At 39.5% G+C, this 20,569-nt stretch overlaps 1 protein-coding gene across 3 annotated transcripts in view; it reads left to right on the forward strand.

Moving 5' to 3' along the window:
• MRC1 (mannose receptor C-type 1) overlaps positions 1–20,569 on the forward strand; it is a 103,269-nt gene that overhangs the window by 14,565 nt on the left and 68,135 nt on the right. For all 3 annotated transcript variants that reach the window (XR_010146812.1, XM_009458030.5, XM_507681.8), the window contains exons 2-5: positions 304–705; positions 4,761–4,934; positions 10,894–11,058; positions 17,928–18,041. Coding sequence is in view for 2 of the 3 variants with exons in the window: in XM_507681.8 (XP_507681.3) it covers positions 304–705; positions 4,761–4,934; positions 10,894–11,058; positions 17,928–18,041 (855 nt within the window). In the remaining variant the exon portion in view is untranslated. The remainder of the gene's footprint in view (positions 1–303; positions 706–4,760; positions 4,935–10,893; positions 11,059–17,927; positions 18,042–20,569) is intronic.

Raw genomic sequence — 20,569 nt, forward strand, 5'->3', positions numbered from 1 at the left:
CTTGGGCATGTAAGGTGGGACTTTGCATGAGACTCCTCACAGTGAACTAGGACATTTTGAGGACATCCAGCTGAGGGCTGGTACCTTGGCAGGCCCTCAGTCCAGGTTCTCCTTCCAGCTTCAGGGATCCTCGAAGAGAGCTGGCCCAGGCACAGTCATCAGCACCTCTTTTCCTGCAATCTTAAGTCTTTAGGGAAATGGAAGAGTTGGAAACTTTTGACCTAAAAGATCGTCCTTGTTACATGAATCCACTTAGCCATGCTTGCTTTCTTCTTCTTTTCCTGCTTCTTTCTTTTTAAACAGACACCAGGCAATTTTTAATCTATAATGAAGATCACAAGCGCTGCGTGGATGCAGTAAGTCCCAGTGCCGTCCAAACCGCAGCTTGCAACCAGGATGCTGAATCACAGAAATTCCGATGGGTGTCCGAATCTCAGATTATGAGTGTTGCATTTAAACTATGCCTGGGAGTGCCGTCAAAAACGGACTGGGTTGCTATCACTCTCTATGCCTGTGACTCAAAAAGTGAATTTCAGAAATGGGAGTGCAAAAATGACACACTTTTGGGGATCAAAGGAGAAGATTTATTTTTTAACTACGGCAACAGACAAGAAAAGAATATTATGCTCTACAAGGGATCAGGTTTATGGAGCAGGTGGAAGATCTATGGAACCACAGACAATCTGTGCTCTAGAGGTTATGAAGGTAAGATGCCTGGAATTTTTACCTTTGTGTCGAAATTTTCTCATCTTCTTAGTTGGAACCTAATTCAAGGAAATCATCATGTTCTTGTTTGGCGTGTACTAGAAATATCAATTGATCAGCATCTTTGTGTTTTCAACTATTCTGTAGGACTATTCTGAGGACATGATGGTGAATAAATGTGATTAAAAAGTCCTGAATGATACTTCAGCTATTTTTACTTAATGGAAAGACATTCTTTTAACTTTCTCTGAGGTTTTATTTTTTTAACCTTGGGCTACATTTTTCAGAAAATCGTTTTCATTGTAGTCTTTGACCCAAAGCCTCCTAGTTAGCGTTATAAAGTTGTAGTGATAAATACATTTAGCCAAATATTTCTTTTCCTTTAAGTTATCCCTGGAAAAATGATCCATAGACCATTCTTTCCCAATTTAGATTGCCTAAGATGAAATCTCGGCAGATCCCTTGGTGACATGGGATTCTAAATGTTACTGATTTATTTTGTCAGGTTATGGGTATTTAGAGACTGTAATAATCAGAAGATTATAAAATCTGTAGGATTAGCTTGTAAGTTAATATGCAGTCTATTTAGTTAGCCATCAGAGAAGGTGATACCTCCAATGCGGTGGGAGGAATCCTCTTATATGTAGTTGGTTTCTTGACCTCTTGAAGGTTAAATAAAATCAGAGTATTTAGTTCTTTCTTATATTGACCAAATTTCACTATCTGGTGGCTGCACAGAAAACAAAACAAAAATACAACACAACTTGAAGGCTTGTTACAAAGGCTGGTCTCTTGAGTCAGATGATGTTATAATCACATTTTAAGTTTGGATACTTCGTTATCGTGAAGTGTTATCTAGAACAACCTCAAGGTCAGAGAAAGAGCCTACTTTTGGGGACGAGAGATAACCTGTTTCCAAAATTGCTATGTTACAGGGCTACTAAGATTGGTTGAACCTAGCTTATCTCAGCTAAGACTGAGCATAGCAATTTAGTTCTTTATAAGGCAATAATTTGCGAGCTTTCTATTTTCCATCTAGATACAGAAGAGGGGAGAGTAGGAATTGAAGTACAGTGAGAAAAGGGCTCAGAAATAAGTTATTTTGAAGCATTTTTCAAACATAATATAGGTTTAGAAGTGATATGAGAGGCAAGCTAAGTGAACACAAAAAAACCTTTCAGGAGAAACTCAACAGAAAATTACAAGGAAGGAGAAGGGTGAATTAAACTTGACGGAGTCAAATTCCACAGGTGGGACAATTGTGCTAATTGAGGAGTTTAACTTGAGGAAGATTGGCGCTAAGAAATCGGATTTTTATTTTATTTTAAAATATAATATTATACTTCCCTCACCCCCTACCCTTTCTGTTTCCCCATTGGTTTTGAGACAAATATGCATAGGGTTTGGGCTAATAGTTCTCAAACTTTAATATGCTTAAGAATCACTTGGAGAGTTTGTTAAAAATACAGATCCTAAGCTCCCCCCTTCTACTAGATTCTTAATATACATATTGGGAAAAACCCCAGGAATCTATTCAGTGATTTCTATGAAGACCCGGGTGATTCTGTGGCATAGGGTCTACTGACTACATTTTGCATACTCCCCAAAGATCTCCCAGCACTTAAGATGATCCTGCTCCTCAGTTCTAGCTCTGCAGAGTGACCACGAGATTGGGAACACACATTAGAACTGAAGACAGTGTCGAGAGGATGTATTGTAGGGTCTCTGTATCTCTGATGAGAACATGGGGGAGGGGTAGAATGCTGGAACTTTTTGAAAATAGGAATTATTTTAGAAGAATGGAACCAGAATTGTAGACTTAGATGGATTTGATGGTTATTTGGAAGTTCAGACTCCAAGAAGAAGACAAATTGACTGCAGTTACATGATGTGTCAGTGGGGTAGTTGGGGTTCTTTTGGCCTCATCAGTGTTGGGTGTATAGAATGGCTCAGTAATTATTAAATAGAGTTAGTTAATAAAACTGGCAGGCGTGGTGGCTCACGCCTGTAATCCCAGCACCTTGGGAGGCTAAGGCAAGAGGATCACTTGATTTCGGGAGTTCAAGACCAGTTTGGGCAACCTAGTGAGACCTAAACAAAATGTAAAAATAAGCTTGGTACTGTGGTGTGCACCTGTAGTCCGAGGTATTCAGGAGGCTGAGGCGGGAGCATTACTTGAGCCCAGGTAATTGAGGCTGCAGTGAGCCATCATTGCACCACCTACTGCAGCCTGTGTGACAGAGTGAGATCCTGTCTCAAAAATAAAATAAGTAAATAAAGCTATATGTCATTGGCATCTATAAATTCAGCGCTGAACATTTCTTGGCTAATGATGACCAGTACAACTAACCCCAAGGTGGTCTTGACTGGTTTCCTTTGTACGAAGAAACAGTCATCCCAGTGACTAAGAATGGCGCAATTATTTCTGAATACAGCGTGTTCCTAATACAATATATGATTTGGAGACCATTCCCATAACTTAGTGGAACTAAAGCTGGAATCGCATTTTAAAGTTATTACCAACTACCTTTTTGACAAAAAAGTAATTTTGAGGTCATTAAAAATAAACCTAATATTTAAAGAGGACTTGATAATTACAATGAGTAAAGGAAAAAGAAAAGAGGTCAATAACTCACATTGTTGTGCTCTTAGTATGCGCTACATGTTTTACAAGCTTTATATTATCAAAATGACTAAATGTCTTTTAAGAAATTTTTCTTCCTTTTTTTTAAGATTTATTTTTTGAGACAGAGTCTCACTCTGTCACCCAGGCTGGAGTACAGTGGCGTGATCTCGGCTCACAGCAACCTCCGCCTCCCGGGTTCAAGCGATTCTCCTGCCTCAGCCTCCTGAGTAGTTGGGATTACAGGTGCTTGCCACCATGCCCAGCTAATTTTTCTATTTTTAGTGGAGACAGGGTTTCACCATTTTGGCCAGGCTGATCTCAATTCCTGACCTCTAGTGATCCGCCTGCCTTGGCCTCTCAAAGCGCTGGGATTGCAAGCGTGAGACCAGCTAAGAACTTTTTCAAGTCATAGAATCTGCAAAATGTAATGAAGAATTCCTACCTAGGATAAATTCTGAATGTCAGTTGGTGGCAAGAGGTCAAATACTTTAATGTAAAAAGTTGTTATCTCTACAAAGATGGAGACTTTAAACATACTGAACAATGTAGCTATGTGCGTTGTTTGGTTCTTAGTGGAGAGATGAGCTTCCTTAAACTTTTTGGCTTAAGCCAAACCATAATCAACAATGATTCTATGTTTGTTTCAATTAACATTTCTAGTTGAACCCAGAGCTTCCCACTCAATCTGTTGGCCTTCACTTGTTGAAAAGAAAAACCTTGATTGTAGATGGTATATAACAGTTTTGAGTGGTTTCTTTTCATGATAGGGATTAGAGAACAATGCCAAAATGTCTATCCTTCCTTATGGTCATTGCTGAGGAACTCAGGTGAAGGCTGGCTTGACAAGAAGTGGTTGGAGGGGATTTAATTATTGACTATGTGTTTGGGCTATACAGCTTTAAGGTTTTTTTTAATCTAGAGTTTCCAAAGCTCCATGATTCCAATCAAGAGAAAGAACTGTTTCAGAGGAAATTCAGAAGTTAAAGCTGGTGTCAATAGAGGAAGGAGGAAAAGACAGTGGAAAATGAAGTGGTACTATGAGTTATTATTACCACTTTAACTAGTATCACTTCATTTTCCACTGTCATTGGTACCACTTTGAATTGTACCATTTGAACATTTTCAAATGGTACAACTTAACAAATTAGTCTCTTTTGAAAATGTTCCAAAACGCAGTGGAAATGAAGTGGTACTAAGAGTTATTTGCTAAGTACACACTGCTCTATGTACCCAGCAAAAGACTAGGGTAGAAGGAGAAGGAAAAAAAAAACCAAAAAAAAAAAAAAAAAAAAAAAAAAGAAATCCCTCTGTGGGTGCATCAAGTGTAATCAGAAGAGTAAGACCAATTCCTTCAGTAGGCTTCTTATTGGAAAGTAAATGTTCAGAAATATCACTCACATTCCAAGTTCAAGTCAATATGTTTTTCCAGCCATGTATACGCTACTAGGCAATGCCAATGGAGCAACCTGTGCATTCCCGTTCAAGTTTGAAAACAAGTGGTATGCAGATTGCACGAGTGCTGGGCGGTCGGATGGATGGCTCTGGTGCGGAACCACTACTGACTATGACACAGACAAGCTATTTGGATATTGTCCGTTGAAATGTAAGTACTGCTTATCACCAAGAAAAGTTGGGCACATTTAGTCTGATAATGTAGTGAAAGACCTTGAATTTATCTAGAGCATTTTTCCCCAAAGTTATTTCACATTTACGACCTCATTGTACCTACTACAGCCCTTTACAGACGTTATTATTTCCATTTTCCAATGGAGAAAATGATCTATATTGGCTGAAGACTAGAACACAGATGTTGGACTTTATACTGTAGGCTTTGTATGTGTATTTTGATTTTGCCAGTAAGACTAGAGTCACCCCTACTGTCTCAGCATTCCCTGAGATCATGCTAAGAGGACTAGACTGCACCCCCAAGGTCCCAACATTCCCTCCATCAAGTGACCTCTTTATTTATTTATTTATTTATTTTTTGAGATGGAGTCTCGCTGTGTTGCCCAGGCTGGAGTGCGGTGGCGCCATCTCCACTCACTGCAAGCTCCGCCTCCTGGGTTCATGCCGTTCTCTTGCCTCAGCCTCCCGAGTAGCTGGGACTACAGGCGCCTGCCACCACGCCCGGCTAATTTTTTGTATTTTTAGTAGAGACGGGATTTCACTGTGTTAGCCAGGATGGTCTCGATCTGCTAACCTCGTGATCCGCCCACCTCGCCTCCCAAAGTGTTGGGATTACAGGCATGAGCCGGCACGACCGACCATGACCTCTTTATTTTTACCAACTATCAGTTACTCAGCGAAAATTATCCTGTACACAATATAGTATATACTTAACACTGGAGGTAGGTAGGCATGCTATTATTCCCTTATCTCTGAAATGCCTTACCTTTATGAAACCATAGATCAAAAACAGAATTCAAAGGAAGCCACAAGCATGTGGTTTGATGGAGAAAGACGTGAAGGTCCTGAATTTTGTGTCAATGTCATCAAAATGGTTCTTCACAGTGAAAATGATAGTCAGGATACTCTTCTTATGTTTAAATTAAGAAGGGTGCCATTTAGTTTCACACAGCTAGAAATCAATGGAACTGGGTAATTTATATGCTTGAAGGTTTCTTAAAAATGAAAATTCAGGTTTTATTGCAAGGATGCAAAATAAGCAGTATTGCATTATCTTAGTGGGAAAGCACCAGAACAGATGAATTCTTGGTGTTCTTCCACGCTTAAAAATCTGTAGGCAAACAGTGAAGCAGATTTTAGGTGGAGTGGAGGAGGGCGCCATGTTGAAGGCAGAGCTGGGGCTGAGGAAAAAGGAAAAGGAAGTTATTGCTCTTTGCTTCACGTTCCCCATCACCAGACACCCTCCTCCTGGTGCTGGCTCCACCCTTCCCAAACTTCTTACCCCCGACCTCTCACCTGCTACTTTAGACCAGATCAGAGTAGCTCTTGTTTCCTGGTTATCACCCAGAACTCTTTCTCCTGCTGCCCTGCAAAGGGACTGGGCAGAGCAAAGAGCATTCAGTATGGTCTGGGATGATTGTGACACCACCTGAGTAACAATAGAATCACGACTATCACAACTCAACTTTCCAGACCACACATCCACACGTAATCACACTATTTCAAGCATTATTGTAAAACAGAACAACTTAAAAAATATCTGAATTTGACGAACAAAAGCCAGAATTCTAAGAATTGTACTTATTTATCTCTCTGGATTTATAATCCCTAATTATCGCACTAAAAGTACATTTAATTTCTGAGCCCCATATACTATTGTAATTGTCTTCAGAGTGCAGTCTCTCCAATCCGAATGAATACTCACAAAAGCCTATAGGCTTTCTGTTCATAGCAACACTGCTGCCTCGGTCTTAACTGAGGTAGTTCTATTTGTCTCTCTTATGTCAATCTTTAGAAAGACATTTGATTTCCATTCAAGGTTTTTAGATGTCGAATTTTTGTATTCGAAGTATTTTTGTCTGAAACACATTGAGCAATTTTTTTCTAAGATAAAGCAATACTTGGTTTTCAAGTGATTGAAAGTGTCTTTCTCCTTAATAGGAATGATATTTTCTTAATCTGTTTCATGGACTTTCTTAAGGGTATATATTTCATGGGTCCAACTATAGCATCCTCCACATCCTTTGAAATTGACAAAGGAGTTAGATGAATGTGTGATTTCCTGAATGAAATGTGGAGGATAAGTGGTAAGTTACTAATGACAAAGAAAACTCACAATCTTGGAAATCCTTGGATGTGCGTTGGAGACGTATCTTGAGTTTGTTCAGTGGAATAATTTTTTAGTCTTATTACTTGTATTTATGCCTTCACTGTCAAATTGTATATTTTTTCCTGTTAAGTGTAAAATAATCGTAGAAAATAAATTTATTTGGTTTCAATATGCATTAAAATTTTAAATCACGTTTTGTACATTTAATATCTTTCTTAAAGGGCTTTATAGTCTTCCAGTCTGTTTCATTTTGTGTTCCTTTCAAAAGAGTTTTTATTGTATTTATTTATTTATTTATTTTTGAGACAGGGTCTCACTCTGTCATCCAGACTGGAGTGCATTAGCATGATCTTGGCTCACCACAACCTCTGCCTCCCAGGCTCAAGTGATTCTCCTGCCTCAGCCTCCTGAGTAGCTGGGATTACAGGCACCCACCATCACGCCTGGCTAGTTTTTGTATTTTGAGTAGAGAAGGGGTTTCACCATGTTGCCCAGGCTGGTCTCGAACTCCTGACCTCAAATGATCCACCCACCTCGGCCTCCCAAAGTGTTGGGATTACAGGTGTGAGCCACCGTGCCCGGACAAGCATTTTATTTTATATCAGCCTTAAAACTGGCAGGTTTTATACAGGAGGATGAGGAACCAGTTATTAACCTAGTAACACTTAGTAGATGCTCTCCATTGTCCGTTGCATTGTTTATTGTAATGCTTTCCTTCCATGTAGACATTTATTTTCAAGTATCGTGAGAATAGGTAAAGGAAAATTCTTGGTTCTCTCAGTTCTGTGTAGCAAGTTTAGCTTCCAGCATCAGTTGTGTTGGTTTACTGTGGGAATTTGAACTCCTTGGGGAGATGGTATGCAATCAGCAAACCTAAACATTAATTGAGAAATATGTTTAAATCCCTTGGTTTAAAATGTACTTTCTTTAAGTGAAAGGTCAATTGCATTTCCTTCTTACGTCATTTATGTCACTTGCCTCCATTCGTAGGTTTAAAAACAACAACAAAACCCTTTTTTATGTCTCACATTTTCTACTATATATATATATATTTTTGGAGACAGAGTCTTGCTCTGTCACTGAGGCTGGAGTGCAGTGGCATGATCTCGGCTCACTGCAACCTCTGCCTCCCGGGTTCAAGTGATTCTCCTGCCTCAGCCTCCTGAGTAGCTGGGATTACAGGCGCGTGCCACCATACCTGGCTAATTTTTTTTTTTTGTATTTTTAGTAGAGACGGAGTTTCACCATGTTGGTCAGGCTGATCGCGAACTCCTAACCTTGTGATCCGCCCACCTCAGACTCCAAAGTGCTGGGATTGCAGTCGTGAGCCATGGCGCCCGCATTTTCTACCATATTATAAACAAAACCTTCCTCCAGTTGTCTAAAACGAGTTGTTTAAAACATCTCTATCTTCAAATATACCCCAAATTAGTCTTATTTGAATGGTCTCACCGACATACACATGAAACTAGCAACACCTCAGATCATTATAATTTAAATTTAGCATTACTGTTTCAAATTTATTTTTATATAAGCATATAATGATTTTGTAGTTAAAGCACCTTAAAAATTTGTATGCTGTTGCCTGAATCAAATTTTGATATGTTTTCTTCCTCTTTGATATGTCATGGGACCACAAGTTTCATATCATGGTGTGTGGTTTGCATATTACAAAAAGGTCTATGATCGCTTCCTCATCAGATATAAAGGGCAATTAGATACAGTTAAGAGTTACAAGAGTGTAGGCTATGTGCTTATGGAAAATTGCCTAATTTCTTAGTAAATTGAGTGTTTCTCAGAACATTTTCAGAGAAGTTATATAATACTTCCTTTTTTCCTTACAAATAAATGAAAAGATTATTACTTCCATGGCTTGTAAGCAGAATTTTATATTATTAAAAAGAAAAAAGAAATATTCACTACATGAAGCATGCCAAAATATTTCATTTGTTTACTAGCTTCGCAAACATCATATATGTGAAAAACTATCAATAATATTTATCTGTATATCATTGGCCGCTTATAGAGTACAACCAGGTTTATGGAATTTATTAGGAATCATAAAATAGCAAAGGAAGAAATCAGCTTGTGATTTTTTACTCTGTGGAATGAAAAAGTTACAAGCAACATTTGCTATTGCTAAGCGCTCCACCTGTATTAAATATATTCTAGCAATGAGAAAACGAGACTTCAAAAGTTAATAATTTATCTGAAGTCAAGTCTCCAGTGAGCGATAGGACCTCAGGTGCAGGCCCAGGCCAGTCTGTCTGCAGGAGTCCGTGACCTTCCCTGCTGACAATCTTATGCTTCCAGAAAGACCAAACTAGAATGTGCAGGCAAAGGCAAAATATCCACCTGCTGAGAAGATGTACGTTTATTTTCTTTGCTTCCCCTGCCTTACTTTACTAGATCAAGGAATTTGGGCTGGTATCCGTTCTTTTAAAACATGTTTTATTCACTTTGGGAAGCCGAGGCGGGTGGATCACAAGGTCAGGAGATCGAGACCATCCTGGGTAACACCGTGAAACCCCGTCTCTACTAAAAATACAAAAATTAGCCGGGCGTGGCGGCGTGTGCCTGTCGTCCCAGCTGCTGGGGAGGCTGAGGCAGGAGAATGGCGTGAACCCGGGAGGCGGAGCTTGCACTGAGCCGAGATTGCACCACTGCACTCCAGCCTGGGCGACAGAGTGAGACTCTGTCTCAAACAAAACAAAACAAACAAAAAAAGTTTTATTTTTATTTATTATTTTTTGAGACGGAGTCTCGCTCTGTCTCCCAGGCTGGAGTGCAGTGACGCGATCTCGGCTCACTGCAATCTCCGCCTCCCGGGTTCACGCCATTCTCCTGCCTCAGCCTCCCGAGTAGCTGGGACTACAGGCGTCCGCCACCACGCCCGGCTAATTTTTTTTGTATTTTTAATAGAGATGGGGTTTCACTGTGTTAGCCAAGATGATCTCCATCTCCTCACCTTGTGATCCGCCCTCCTCGGCCTCCCAAAGTGCTGGGATTACAGGCATGAGCCGCTGTGCCCGGCTATTTTTATTTTTATATATGTAGGGGGTATATGTGCAGATGTCTTGCATGCATATATTGCATCATGGCAAAGTCTGGGTACCCGAACTGTGAACATTGTACCCAATAGATAATTTTTGAATCCTCACCCTCCCACCCTCCCACCTTTTGTAGTATCCAAGGTCTATTGTCTTTATATTTGTCTCACTTCCCAACTCAATTGATCCCGAAAGGGAAATCGTGCCTGCCTTTCTTTCTTTAGGCATGTGGAAAAGACTGGATGTAGTTGATCCTTTGAAACCTCATCCCCTACCTCCTATTTCATTTCAGGAGTAAAGAAAATCTCAAAGTCACCTTAAAAACAAGTAAAACAGTCCGGGCATAGTAGCTCACCTTTGTAATCCCAGCACTTTGGGAAGCTGAGGCAGGAGAATGGCTTGAGAACAGGAGTTTTAGACTAGCCTGGGCCACATAGAGAGACTACATTTCCGCAAAAAGTTAAAAAGTTAGCCAGGCATGGTGGTGCATGCCTGGAGTCCCAGCTACTCGGTAAACTGAGGTGGGAAGATTGTTTAACCTCAAGAGTTGGAGAGTACAGTGAGCCAGAATCACAGCACTGCACTCCAGCCTGGACAACAGAGCAAGACTCTGTCTCAAAAAAAAAAAAAAAAAAAAAAGTAGAAAGGGGCAAAAAAGGAAAGGAAAGAAAGAAAGTGCTTCAGGCAAAAATGCTCCTAGGTGGTTTAAATAATACTATTCACTGGAAGTGTTTTCTGTGCATAATGAACCAAATTCCATCTGATTTCTTTCACAGTTGAGGGCAGTGAAAGCTTATGGAATAAAGACCCGCTGACCAGCATTTCCTACCAGATAAACTCCAAATCCGCTTTAACGTGGCACCAGGCCAGGAAAAGCTGCCAACAACAGAACGCTGAGCTCCTGAGCATCACAGAGATACATGAGCAAACATACCTGACAGGTAATGACATGAAAAGAAAAGTCGCAAGTAAAATCATGACTGCTTTATTTTTATATAATTTAACTTAGAAGTCAACAGCACAAGTGTTTATAGATGTTATGACAGAAGCAATTCTTAAGCAGTTGATGCGGATGCCATGACAAATCTGTACTCTGAAAATGACACCAGGGATGGCAAATAGCTCTCATTTCCTGTGCCAACTATTGATTTTAAGAGTCTCTAGAGCCAGTGCTAAGAAGGATTCTGAGGGCTAATCTAGAATCAGAGTAAAAGATGCCACAATCGATTAATGATGTCGTTCTTGGACACAAGGCAGTGGAACAATCCTCGTCAAGTATCCATCATCCAGGTCTAACCTGAAGCCACAGGTCTTTCATTAGCCTCATAGAGGTCAAAATGATAAATTAAAAGACTGCTACCACTGGCAGAGACAAGTCAGAGGCTGCTTTGAAACCCTGAAACCCTGAGTTCTTTTAGCCTCCTGTCCCTCGAACCCCCAGGCTCTACCGGTTTTCAGGTTTTATTGATACTCTTTCCACAATGTGTTTGGTTTTGTTGTTGTTTTGTTTTGTGTTGTGTTGTTTTGTTTTGTTTTGAGATGGAGTTTCCCTCTTGTAGCCCAGACTGGAGTGCAATGACGCAATCTCGGCTCACTGTAACCTCCACCTCCCGGGTTCACGTGATTCTCCTGCCTCAGCCTCCCAAGTAGCTGGGATTACAGGTGCTTGCCACCATGCCCAGCTAATTTTTTGTATTTTTGGTAGAGACGGGGTTTCACTAGGTTGGACAGGCTGGTCATGAACTCCTGGCCTCAGGTGATCCACCTGCCTTGGCCTCCCAAAGTGCTGGGATTACAGGCATGAGCCACCGTGCCTGGCCAATGTGTTTGTTTTTAAAATATCTGTTTTTATTAGGTTGTGAAGACTAAAAGGGCTAAAGTTTGCTTGAGAAGAGAGTATCTGTTTTAACTTCTAAAATATACACTTGGGGAAACAGAGAGATTAGGATCAGAAATTAGTGTGGGAGCAAAAGCATCCCCGATTTCTTGCCCCCAAAATCTCCTCCCTCCAGTTTTTCTGGACACGGCTATATTAATATTAGTCTGTCTCTGCTCCTATGACTGCCATGTTCAAAAAACCCCTTGTGGCTTCTCATTTCCCATCAAATAATTAACAAAATACATTTTGCCTGACATTCAAGATTGCCACCTGCCGAACATCTGTACTATTCCCGGTCTTGCATTTTGCGGTCACAACAAAAGAAAAGTCAGTCTTGGATTCCTTGTTTTTCCTCATCCATTCTCACCCTCACATCTTTTCCCATGTCATTTCTTTTGCCTGGAATTCTCACAATTGTATACAGTTGAAATGCAGTTCTATTATTTCCATCTGCATTTCTCTTATTTGCTTATTACCACTTTTATTAGTATAATAGCTACTTACACATATGTCCTGCTTCCTTGACAACACTATAAATACATTAATTTGTTATTATTTATTTACTTATTCATTCATTCCCAAGATATCTTGTACCCATGTGCCAGGCTTTGTGCTAGGTCCTGGGGACATCAAAGCTGACCCTGTCTTGTCCACATGCAGCTTTAAGTCCAATGGGAAGAAACAGATGTAAACAAGAAAACAAACAAATGAATAGGTACCAATTATAATAAGTCCTGCATGGAAAGCAAACTGAAGGCCATGTGGAGATCGCGTCAGAGGGGGAAATAGCTGAAAACGGGGAATGTCTTGTGAATATTTATGCCCCCTCTTCCCCCAAGGAGGTTCACACAGAGCCTTCCAAGGAAGGGTCTCACCAAACATTTGCTGACTGACATGTTAACATGCAACAAAATAAAAATACTTAGAAATTCAGTCTCCTGTTTGGAAAACTAGACAGTTCATGGCAAGAAGACAGTAAATGCAGTGGTTCTTCTGTGTGAAGTGGCTTATTCATCACCTTGGAATTCTGTTAAAGTGATGATGCCTGGGCTGAGACCCCGAAGACTCTAGATCAGTAGGTGTGACACAGGGCACAAGAATCTGTCTTTTGTCAAACTCCCAGGTGATTCTGGGGCAGCTGGTTGAAAGACCATATCTGGCAAAACACTGTGTTAGTTCCTGCTGTGTCCAGGTGCTAACACCAGGCAGCAGAGCAGAGGGGCTGAGAGCAAAGATTCTGGAGCCAGACTGCCTAGGTCCCAGCTCTGTGAAACTGGGGGAGCTTGTGGGGATTTCCTGAGGCACCTGTGCTTTGGTGACCTTGTCTGTTAAAAGAGCTAATGTGTGTGAGTCAATACAAGGGCAAGAGCACACTCCCTACCTTGCCTCATTTCTTAGCACCTGGAAAGTGCTGGAAAATACCTTTTTCCAGCTATTTTCAGATGACACCCGTCACCAACCAGAACACATCTCTCCTATAAGTTATTATTAAGGAGACCGAGGATAGAAAAGCAATATGATGTCACTGTGGATTCATAATCTTAGAGATAGGGTTCTTCCTCTGTCTGCTCAATTATTCTGTTTTGCATTGGCCTTTGGGACCCTTCTAATAGTGGAACAGAAAGGACCAGAGTGATTCATATTTACAACCATGCACAAAAATAAGGAGGAAGAGGAGAAAGTACAGAATAGACAAGTAAATTTATGTAGATGATTAAGGAATAGAAAAGATGATTCAAGGCAGTCTTGTGGTTATTTGGGAAGACTTGCAGGCATGAGAGAAAATGTATCAGAGGTGGTCTGGGCACAGTGGCTCACCCTTGTATTCCCACCACTTTGGGAGGCCGAGGTGGGTGGATCACCTGAGGTCAGGAGTTTGAGACCTGCTTGGCCAAGATGGTGAAATCCCATCTCTACTAAAAATACAAAAAATTAGCTGGGCACGGTGGCAGGCTCCTGTAATCCCAGCTACTCGGGAGGCTGAGGTAGGAGAATGGCTTGAACCTGGGAGGTGGAGGTTGCAGTGAGTCGAGATCGCACCATTGCACTCCAGCCTGGGCAACAAGAGTGAAACTCGTCTCAAAAATAAATAAATAAATAAATAAAAATTAAAAAAAAAGGAAAGAAAATATATCAGAGGTGCAGAGGTGAAATGGTTTCAGTTGGTGTGTTTTTGGTTTTTGTGTTTGAATTTATTTGTGGGGTGTGTTATCTCTTGGAAGCCTGGGGACAGAGCACAGGTTACTTTGTGCGCTCTCCACCAGCTACAGAGAAGGAGCAAGTGATCTGAGCGGACAGCGGCTTTGCCCAAGCACAGACTCATTTCCTGGTTCCCGGACTCTGCTATCGGACTCGGGCTGCAGGAAATGCTTCCCTAATCAGCAAGGGCTTTTCTTGTGTCTATCAGGACAGCAAACAAGCCCCAGGAGATCCAGAGGCTGGGTTCACCTCAGATACTTACTTGAATCTTATCCAAGCCTCCGGAATTTCAGTCAGCAAATTTTCACTGGCATCTGGATAAGAATGGCATCTCTAACGAGATTTGTAGTACTTCCTGCCTTTCTTTAAGTAAAAAATGTCAGGCATTAGGACAAGAAAAAGTCTGACAGGGAATTTAAAAAATAGGGGAAAGATATTCCCTCCCCACTGTTTATTTGAAAGAAAGGGATGACACTCAGTGTTGATTGAGATATATTGGGGAATAATCTAGAAAACAGTGGTGTGAGTGTGTAATTGCGATCCATTCTATTTTGGAAAATGTGCCATTAAAATGAAAAAACAACCTACAAAATATTTACACTTTTAAAAAAAGTTTTCTTTTATGTGAGGATTTTGAAAAGTCAGTATCTTTTTATTTTATTTTATTTTATTTTATTTTTTTTTTTTGAGACAGAGTGTCACTCTGTCGCCCACGCTGGAGTGCAGTGGCACCAGGACTTAAGTGATTCTCATGCGTCAGCCTCCTGAGTAGCTGGGGCTACAGGCACGTGCCACCAAGCCTGGCTCATTTTTTGTATTTTAGTAGACACAGGGTTTCACCATGTTGCCCAGGATGGTTCTGAACTCCTGAGCTCAGCTGATCTACCAGCCTCAGCCTACCAAAGTGCTGGGATTACAGGCGTGAGCCACCATGCTCGGCCAGTCAGTATCATTTTTTAAAAATGTAGAACCTGGTTTGATGACTCTAATTAAATTGTCTGCCAATTACTGAAGAGCTACTACGTACTAGATTCTGGGCTTTAGTTCTAAAGCCCACAGCAACCTCATGAATGAATATTATTAGCCCCACTGTATAGATGAGATAACAGACTAGGAGGGAGAAGTTAGGAAACTTGCTTAATGCCTCCTGTTTAGAAAATAGCTGAACTGGAATTCAGCCCTGTCTTCCATTTCACCCTGCCTGTGTCTCACGCACAGAACACCCAGGGATCCGCTAGTTCCCGAAGCACTGATGAGAACCCTTAATTTTGTCAACATTTCCTGGCTCCAGTAAATGTATTCCAGATTGGTGGTGATCTGATTTCATATTATCTGCCAGGTGAAATGTTTCTGCCCGGCAACACGTTTGCATACTACCCACAGCTGTTTCATCGTCTTGCCTTCTGTTTCTACCCCGAAAAATGTTGGGACGCTTTATGGAGTCTCTGAGTCCTGAATCAGATTTATGGCTCCATATGTGCAGGATGAGGATTTACAGAACTGAAATAAGATATAGGAAGTGAAATTTGGCTTGTTTCCCCGATGGTTTTTACCAGTTTCCTTTGGTACTGCCTGAAAAACACATTGGACCTCAATTAAATAAAAAAAAAAAAAGAAAGTAAAAAAAACAGTGTAATATTGGACATTTGTGTATCTTCTATTACATCTAAGTTCAAAAGTTGGTATATAACCATTTCAGACTATATATGCAGAAAAGTTACGCCTTGAGCATGTGAGGCTGGGCGCAGTGGCTCACGCCTGTAATCCCAGAGCCTTGGGAGGCTGAGGTGGGAGGATTGTTAGAGTTCAGGAGCTCGAGATCAGCCTGGGCACTACAGTAAGACCCCAACTGTACAAAAAAAATTTCTGGGTTGAGTTGGTGTCTGGAAACAAAACAAACAACAAAAATTTAGTATGTGGAATTGTTGCTTTGTGCAGCAATACTAAAATATTTTGGTCTGCTCTTTTATAAAATTACAAAAGCATATTAGAGAAAATTATTTGTGGACAACACTCATCTGCTTTAAGAGATATATTTTAACCCAAGGTTTGAATTTTGCTTCTAAGTCACACCTTTTGCCAATCTTAATTCAATATGAAGCTATTGATAATAATAATAATAATAATAGTAATAATAACAGTAGTAACTTACATTTATGGGGCATATACCATATGTCAGGCCTTGTTTTAAAAAGTATTAACTAATTCAGTTCTTCAAGACAAGTTTATAAGTACTTAGAGCTGGTAAAAAATGTCAAAAGATAATTCTCTTAAAGAGCTATTATCATTTCTCATCATGCCAAACATAGTAATTTAGTTACACAGTCTCAATATCTACTTCAATTCTTCTTTAATCAGCGAATTATTTATAATTTTTAAATCTTAAATACACTTATTTTCTTAATTAAGTTTTTTAAAATCCCAGAGTAAATTGGTTTTGGGAATAGCTAGTATTAAAATGCTACTTTTAGGAGCATGTCATGTAGAATACATCTGTGCAAGTAGAAAGATAATTATATTCAAGTTAGTACAACTTTAAAGAATTTGTGAAAATTCTTTTAAAGAATTTTTTTTAAAGGTTGTTGAGTACAGTGGTGTGTACCCTGTAGTCCCAGCTACTTAGGAGACTGAGGTAGGAGGAACGCTTGGACCCAGGAGTTGGAGAGCAACCTGAGCACCATAGTGAGACTCCATCTCTAAAAAATAAATATAAATTTAAAAAATGTTTTTAAAAGCCAAAGGATAGTTTTTATTTTAATTAATTGCTTTTGATCAATTAAAATAACTCAGAACAGAGAATTCTCATTGATGGTTTTAAAAAAGATAGAGGTGGCCGGGTATGGTGGCTCACGCCTGTAATCCCAGCATATTGGGAGTCTGAGGTGGGTGGATCACCTGAGGTCAGGAGTTTGAGACCAGCCTGGCCAACATAGTGAAATACAAAAAAAAAAATTAACCAGGCGTGGTGGCGGTCACCTGTAATCCCAGTTACTCGAGAGGCTGAGGCAGGAGAATCACTTGAACCTGAGAGGAGGAGGTTGCAGTGAGTGGAGATTGAGCCACTGAACTCCAGCCTCGGCGACAGTGCGAGACTCCAACTCAAAAAAAAAAAAAAAAAAAAAAGAGCAGTAATAATAGGTTAGAGTGTTTACTGCTGAAGAGCTGAGGTCCGTGTTGTTTCTGGTTTTATGACTTCCACATCAGTCCTAGTACAGAATTTGAAACATTGTAATTTTGATTTCTTCACTGCTTAAGCAAAGCATCCTTGGTGTTAGCATAAGCACTTAGTGATTAGTATTTAATCATCATTTTAATGAAGAAGAGAAACTGACTTTAAAAAATCATAAAATAAAATTCTTAGAATAAGTTTTGAAATATGCAGTGGAGGTAACACCTATTCATATTCACACAACAAGACTTTACACTATCCTTGAGAAAGTAGATAATAGTCAAGGTGATGGGGTTTGAAGCCTCATTAGATCTGGGTTGGAACCTTAAAAAGCTTACCAGATTACCTATGCTGCCTCTGCCTCCGTTTCCCCACCTGTCAGTGAAGGTAATAATTTTACTTGCCTTAGGTTGTCAGGAGAATCAAAGGAGATGTGGTAGGCATGATTATTGTTACTTCCCTCAATTACATTTTGATTCAAGCACTTAATTCTGAATTTAATTTCAACTGTTTTCTGAATGCCAAGTTCTTGTTTGTTTGTTTTGCTTTCTTTAAAAATATAGGATTAACCAGTTCCTTGACCTCAGGACTCTGGATTGGACTTAATAGTCTGAGCTTCAACAGCGGTTGGCAGTGGAGTGACCGCAGTCCGTTCCGATATTTGAACTGGTTACCAGGTAGGGTTAAGCCTGTTTGTGTCGAATTAATCCAAATTTAAGTCATCTAGATGCCCTGAAGATGTTTATTATCTCATCTGTTGATCTCAAAGAGAAGAGTTGGGAGACTTCATCAAATATAGTTCATTTCACCTTGTTTTGAAATCTATGCTAGATTTCCATATACTGAATTGTAAGGTTATACCAGCTTCCTGGGATAGGGATTTGTCTGCCAGGATTCTCACACAAAACAACAAAGGTCTCTGTTTAAAGTTTCAATTCTCAGAGTATCCCTGATGTGTTGGGTATTATATTCAAAAGCAGATGTTGTGGCTACTCTTAAACATGATTTACTAAATATGCTACTTGCATTGTTACTATATACTTGCTGTTGCACTGACTTTGTCAACATCCTTGAGAGGATTAGCCAACATCTCTTTGTAAAGTTTGACAAGTGGATTGAAATTATTTTGGGTTGGAGAGTTTTTTTTATAACTGTACCTTGAGTCATGAGGTATTTGCAATATTGCTGTCATTGTGACAGTGATTTTAACATCTACATTAACACCCACTTTTCCTGTTTTTGATTTAATAACATTGGCTTAAAAATACTATCTCAGTTACAGCTTATGATATTCCATACTAGCATAAAAATTCATTAGAGGTTTCTTGACAGTAGTTTATAGAAAAACAGAGTTGGGGATGATAAAACCTACAACAGCTTTCTAATTTTTTTAGAGGATAGAAAATGCTGTGAACTAATTATTTCTACATTGTCATAACATAAAAGTAACAGAATATAAGTTTACATATTGAGCAACTATTTAGAGAAAACAAAAAAATGATATAAAGTTCTTCTTATTCACCAGTACCAACTGGTGTTAGTAGCCACTTGAGGCCTTCTATTGGGTATAAATCCAATCCCCACCCCTCAATCCCACCCCAGTGCCATTTTTTTTTTTTTTTAGGAAAGAGCGCAATTAATGATTAGTGATGTCTGCCGTGGGTGTGGGAAAGGAGAGAAGTATCATATTGGTCACATCTTTATTTATCAATTCTCCTATGGGCCATACCATTATAATACGGTGTTCTTCAGACAGTCAGACTTCTCTTTTAAAGCCATTGAGTGGTTTTCACATTTGGCTTAGAAAACTAAACTCTCCATTTTTTGTTTTGTTTTGTTTTGTTTTTGAGACAGGGTCTCACTCTGTTGCCCAGGCTGGAGTGCAGTGGCGCAGTCTCAGCTCACTGCAACCTCAGCCTTCCTGGCTCAAGTGATTCTTGTGCCTCAGCCTTCCAAGAGGCTGGGATTACAAGCATGCACCACCATGCCTGGCTAATTTTTTTATTTTTTGTAGTGATGGGATTTCCCCACATTGGCCAGGCCAGTCTCGAACTTCTGAACTCAAGTGATGTGGCCTGCCTCAGCCTCCCAGAGTGCTGGGATTACAGGTGTGAGCCACTGCGCCTGGCCAAAATCTCCGTTTTCTATATTGGTTTATTGTATTAAAAGAAGAAAAACTTCAATAAAATAACATTTCAAATAGATGCTAAAACACGAGAACATTTTTAGAGAATATATTTTGGCTTAAATAAATTAGATTTTACTATGAAATTCTAGTTTCAAAGCGTTACTTCAACATATGATGGTTACAGTGCTGTCACTCAAGTCTTGAGCTAATAATCAGTTCTATTTTTTTCTGGAACATGGAAGGTAAAAATTTCTGGAATATGGGAGGACTTACTGCAAGGGAATGCATATAAAATATCCTTTTTTGTGGGTGAAAATTTAGGTGTCTGTCTACCCATTCAGCCAGATGCAATTAGAGAATACTAGTGGTCCTCAATCAGATGATTAGACAATAAAACTTATTAGGGGACTAGAATTTATTCTTCTTTGTGTTGCTAAATTTTTATACATATTAGGCAGTCATTTAATTTATTCAGTTGGGGGTGATGATTATATTTAACCGCTTGCATCCTACGAGTTCAGGGAGAAAATTTCCGGGTTAACTTTGGGTGAAGTAAAGAATGAAAGTGGAATATGATTAAGAAAGGGAAGTAAATGCTTTTTAAAATTAAACTTCAATTCCTGAGAAGTAGGTGCAAGATTAAATCACCTTGCGAAATAGTATGAGAGTTTCTTCCAACTAAAATTAGAGATGTCGTGGAAATTAAAAATCGGTTGCATATAAGTTGTTCAGTCAAGCATTCAATTGAATAATTACCAAGTAATGAATCTATTAAAATATATTCACTTTTGAAGTGAGGATGTTTTGCATAAATGATGTACAAGTGTGAATTCAAATATATAATAACTATGGTAAACATTAAAACCACTAGTTGATGTCTCAAAGTTGAGAGAGGTATTGTATTGATAAATAAATGTGTAATATGATTTACTAATTAACACATTAATTAATAACTTAGAGCTAGAAAATATATTTTTTTGAAAGTTTCTTTTTAGTGCTGATACCTTATCTGTTAGTTCAGTTATCCTGTTATTTTAGTTACAGTATCAACAAATGTTTAAGATACCTTTATGCTTA

Source organism: Pan troglodytes, chromosome 8 (assembly GCF_028858775.2).
Source record: "Pan troglodytes isolate AG18354 chromosome 8, NHGRI_mPanTro3-v2.0_pri, whole genome shotgun sequence".
Taxonomy (NCBI): domain Eukaryota; kingdom Metazoa; phylum Chordata; class Mammalia; order Primates; family Hominidae; genus Pan; species Pan troglodytes.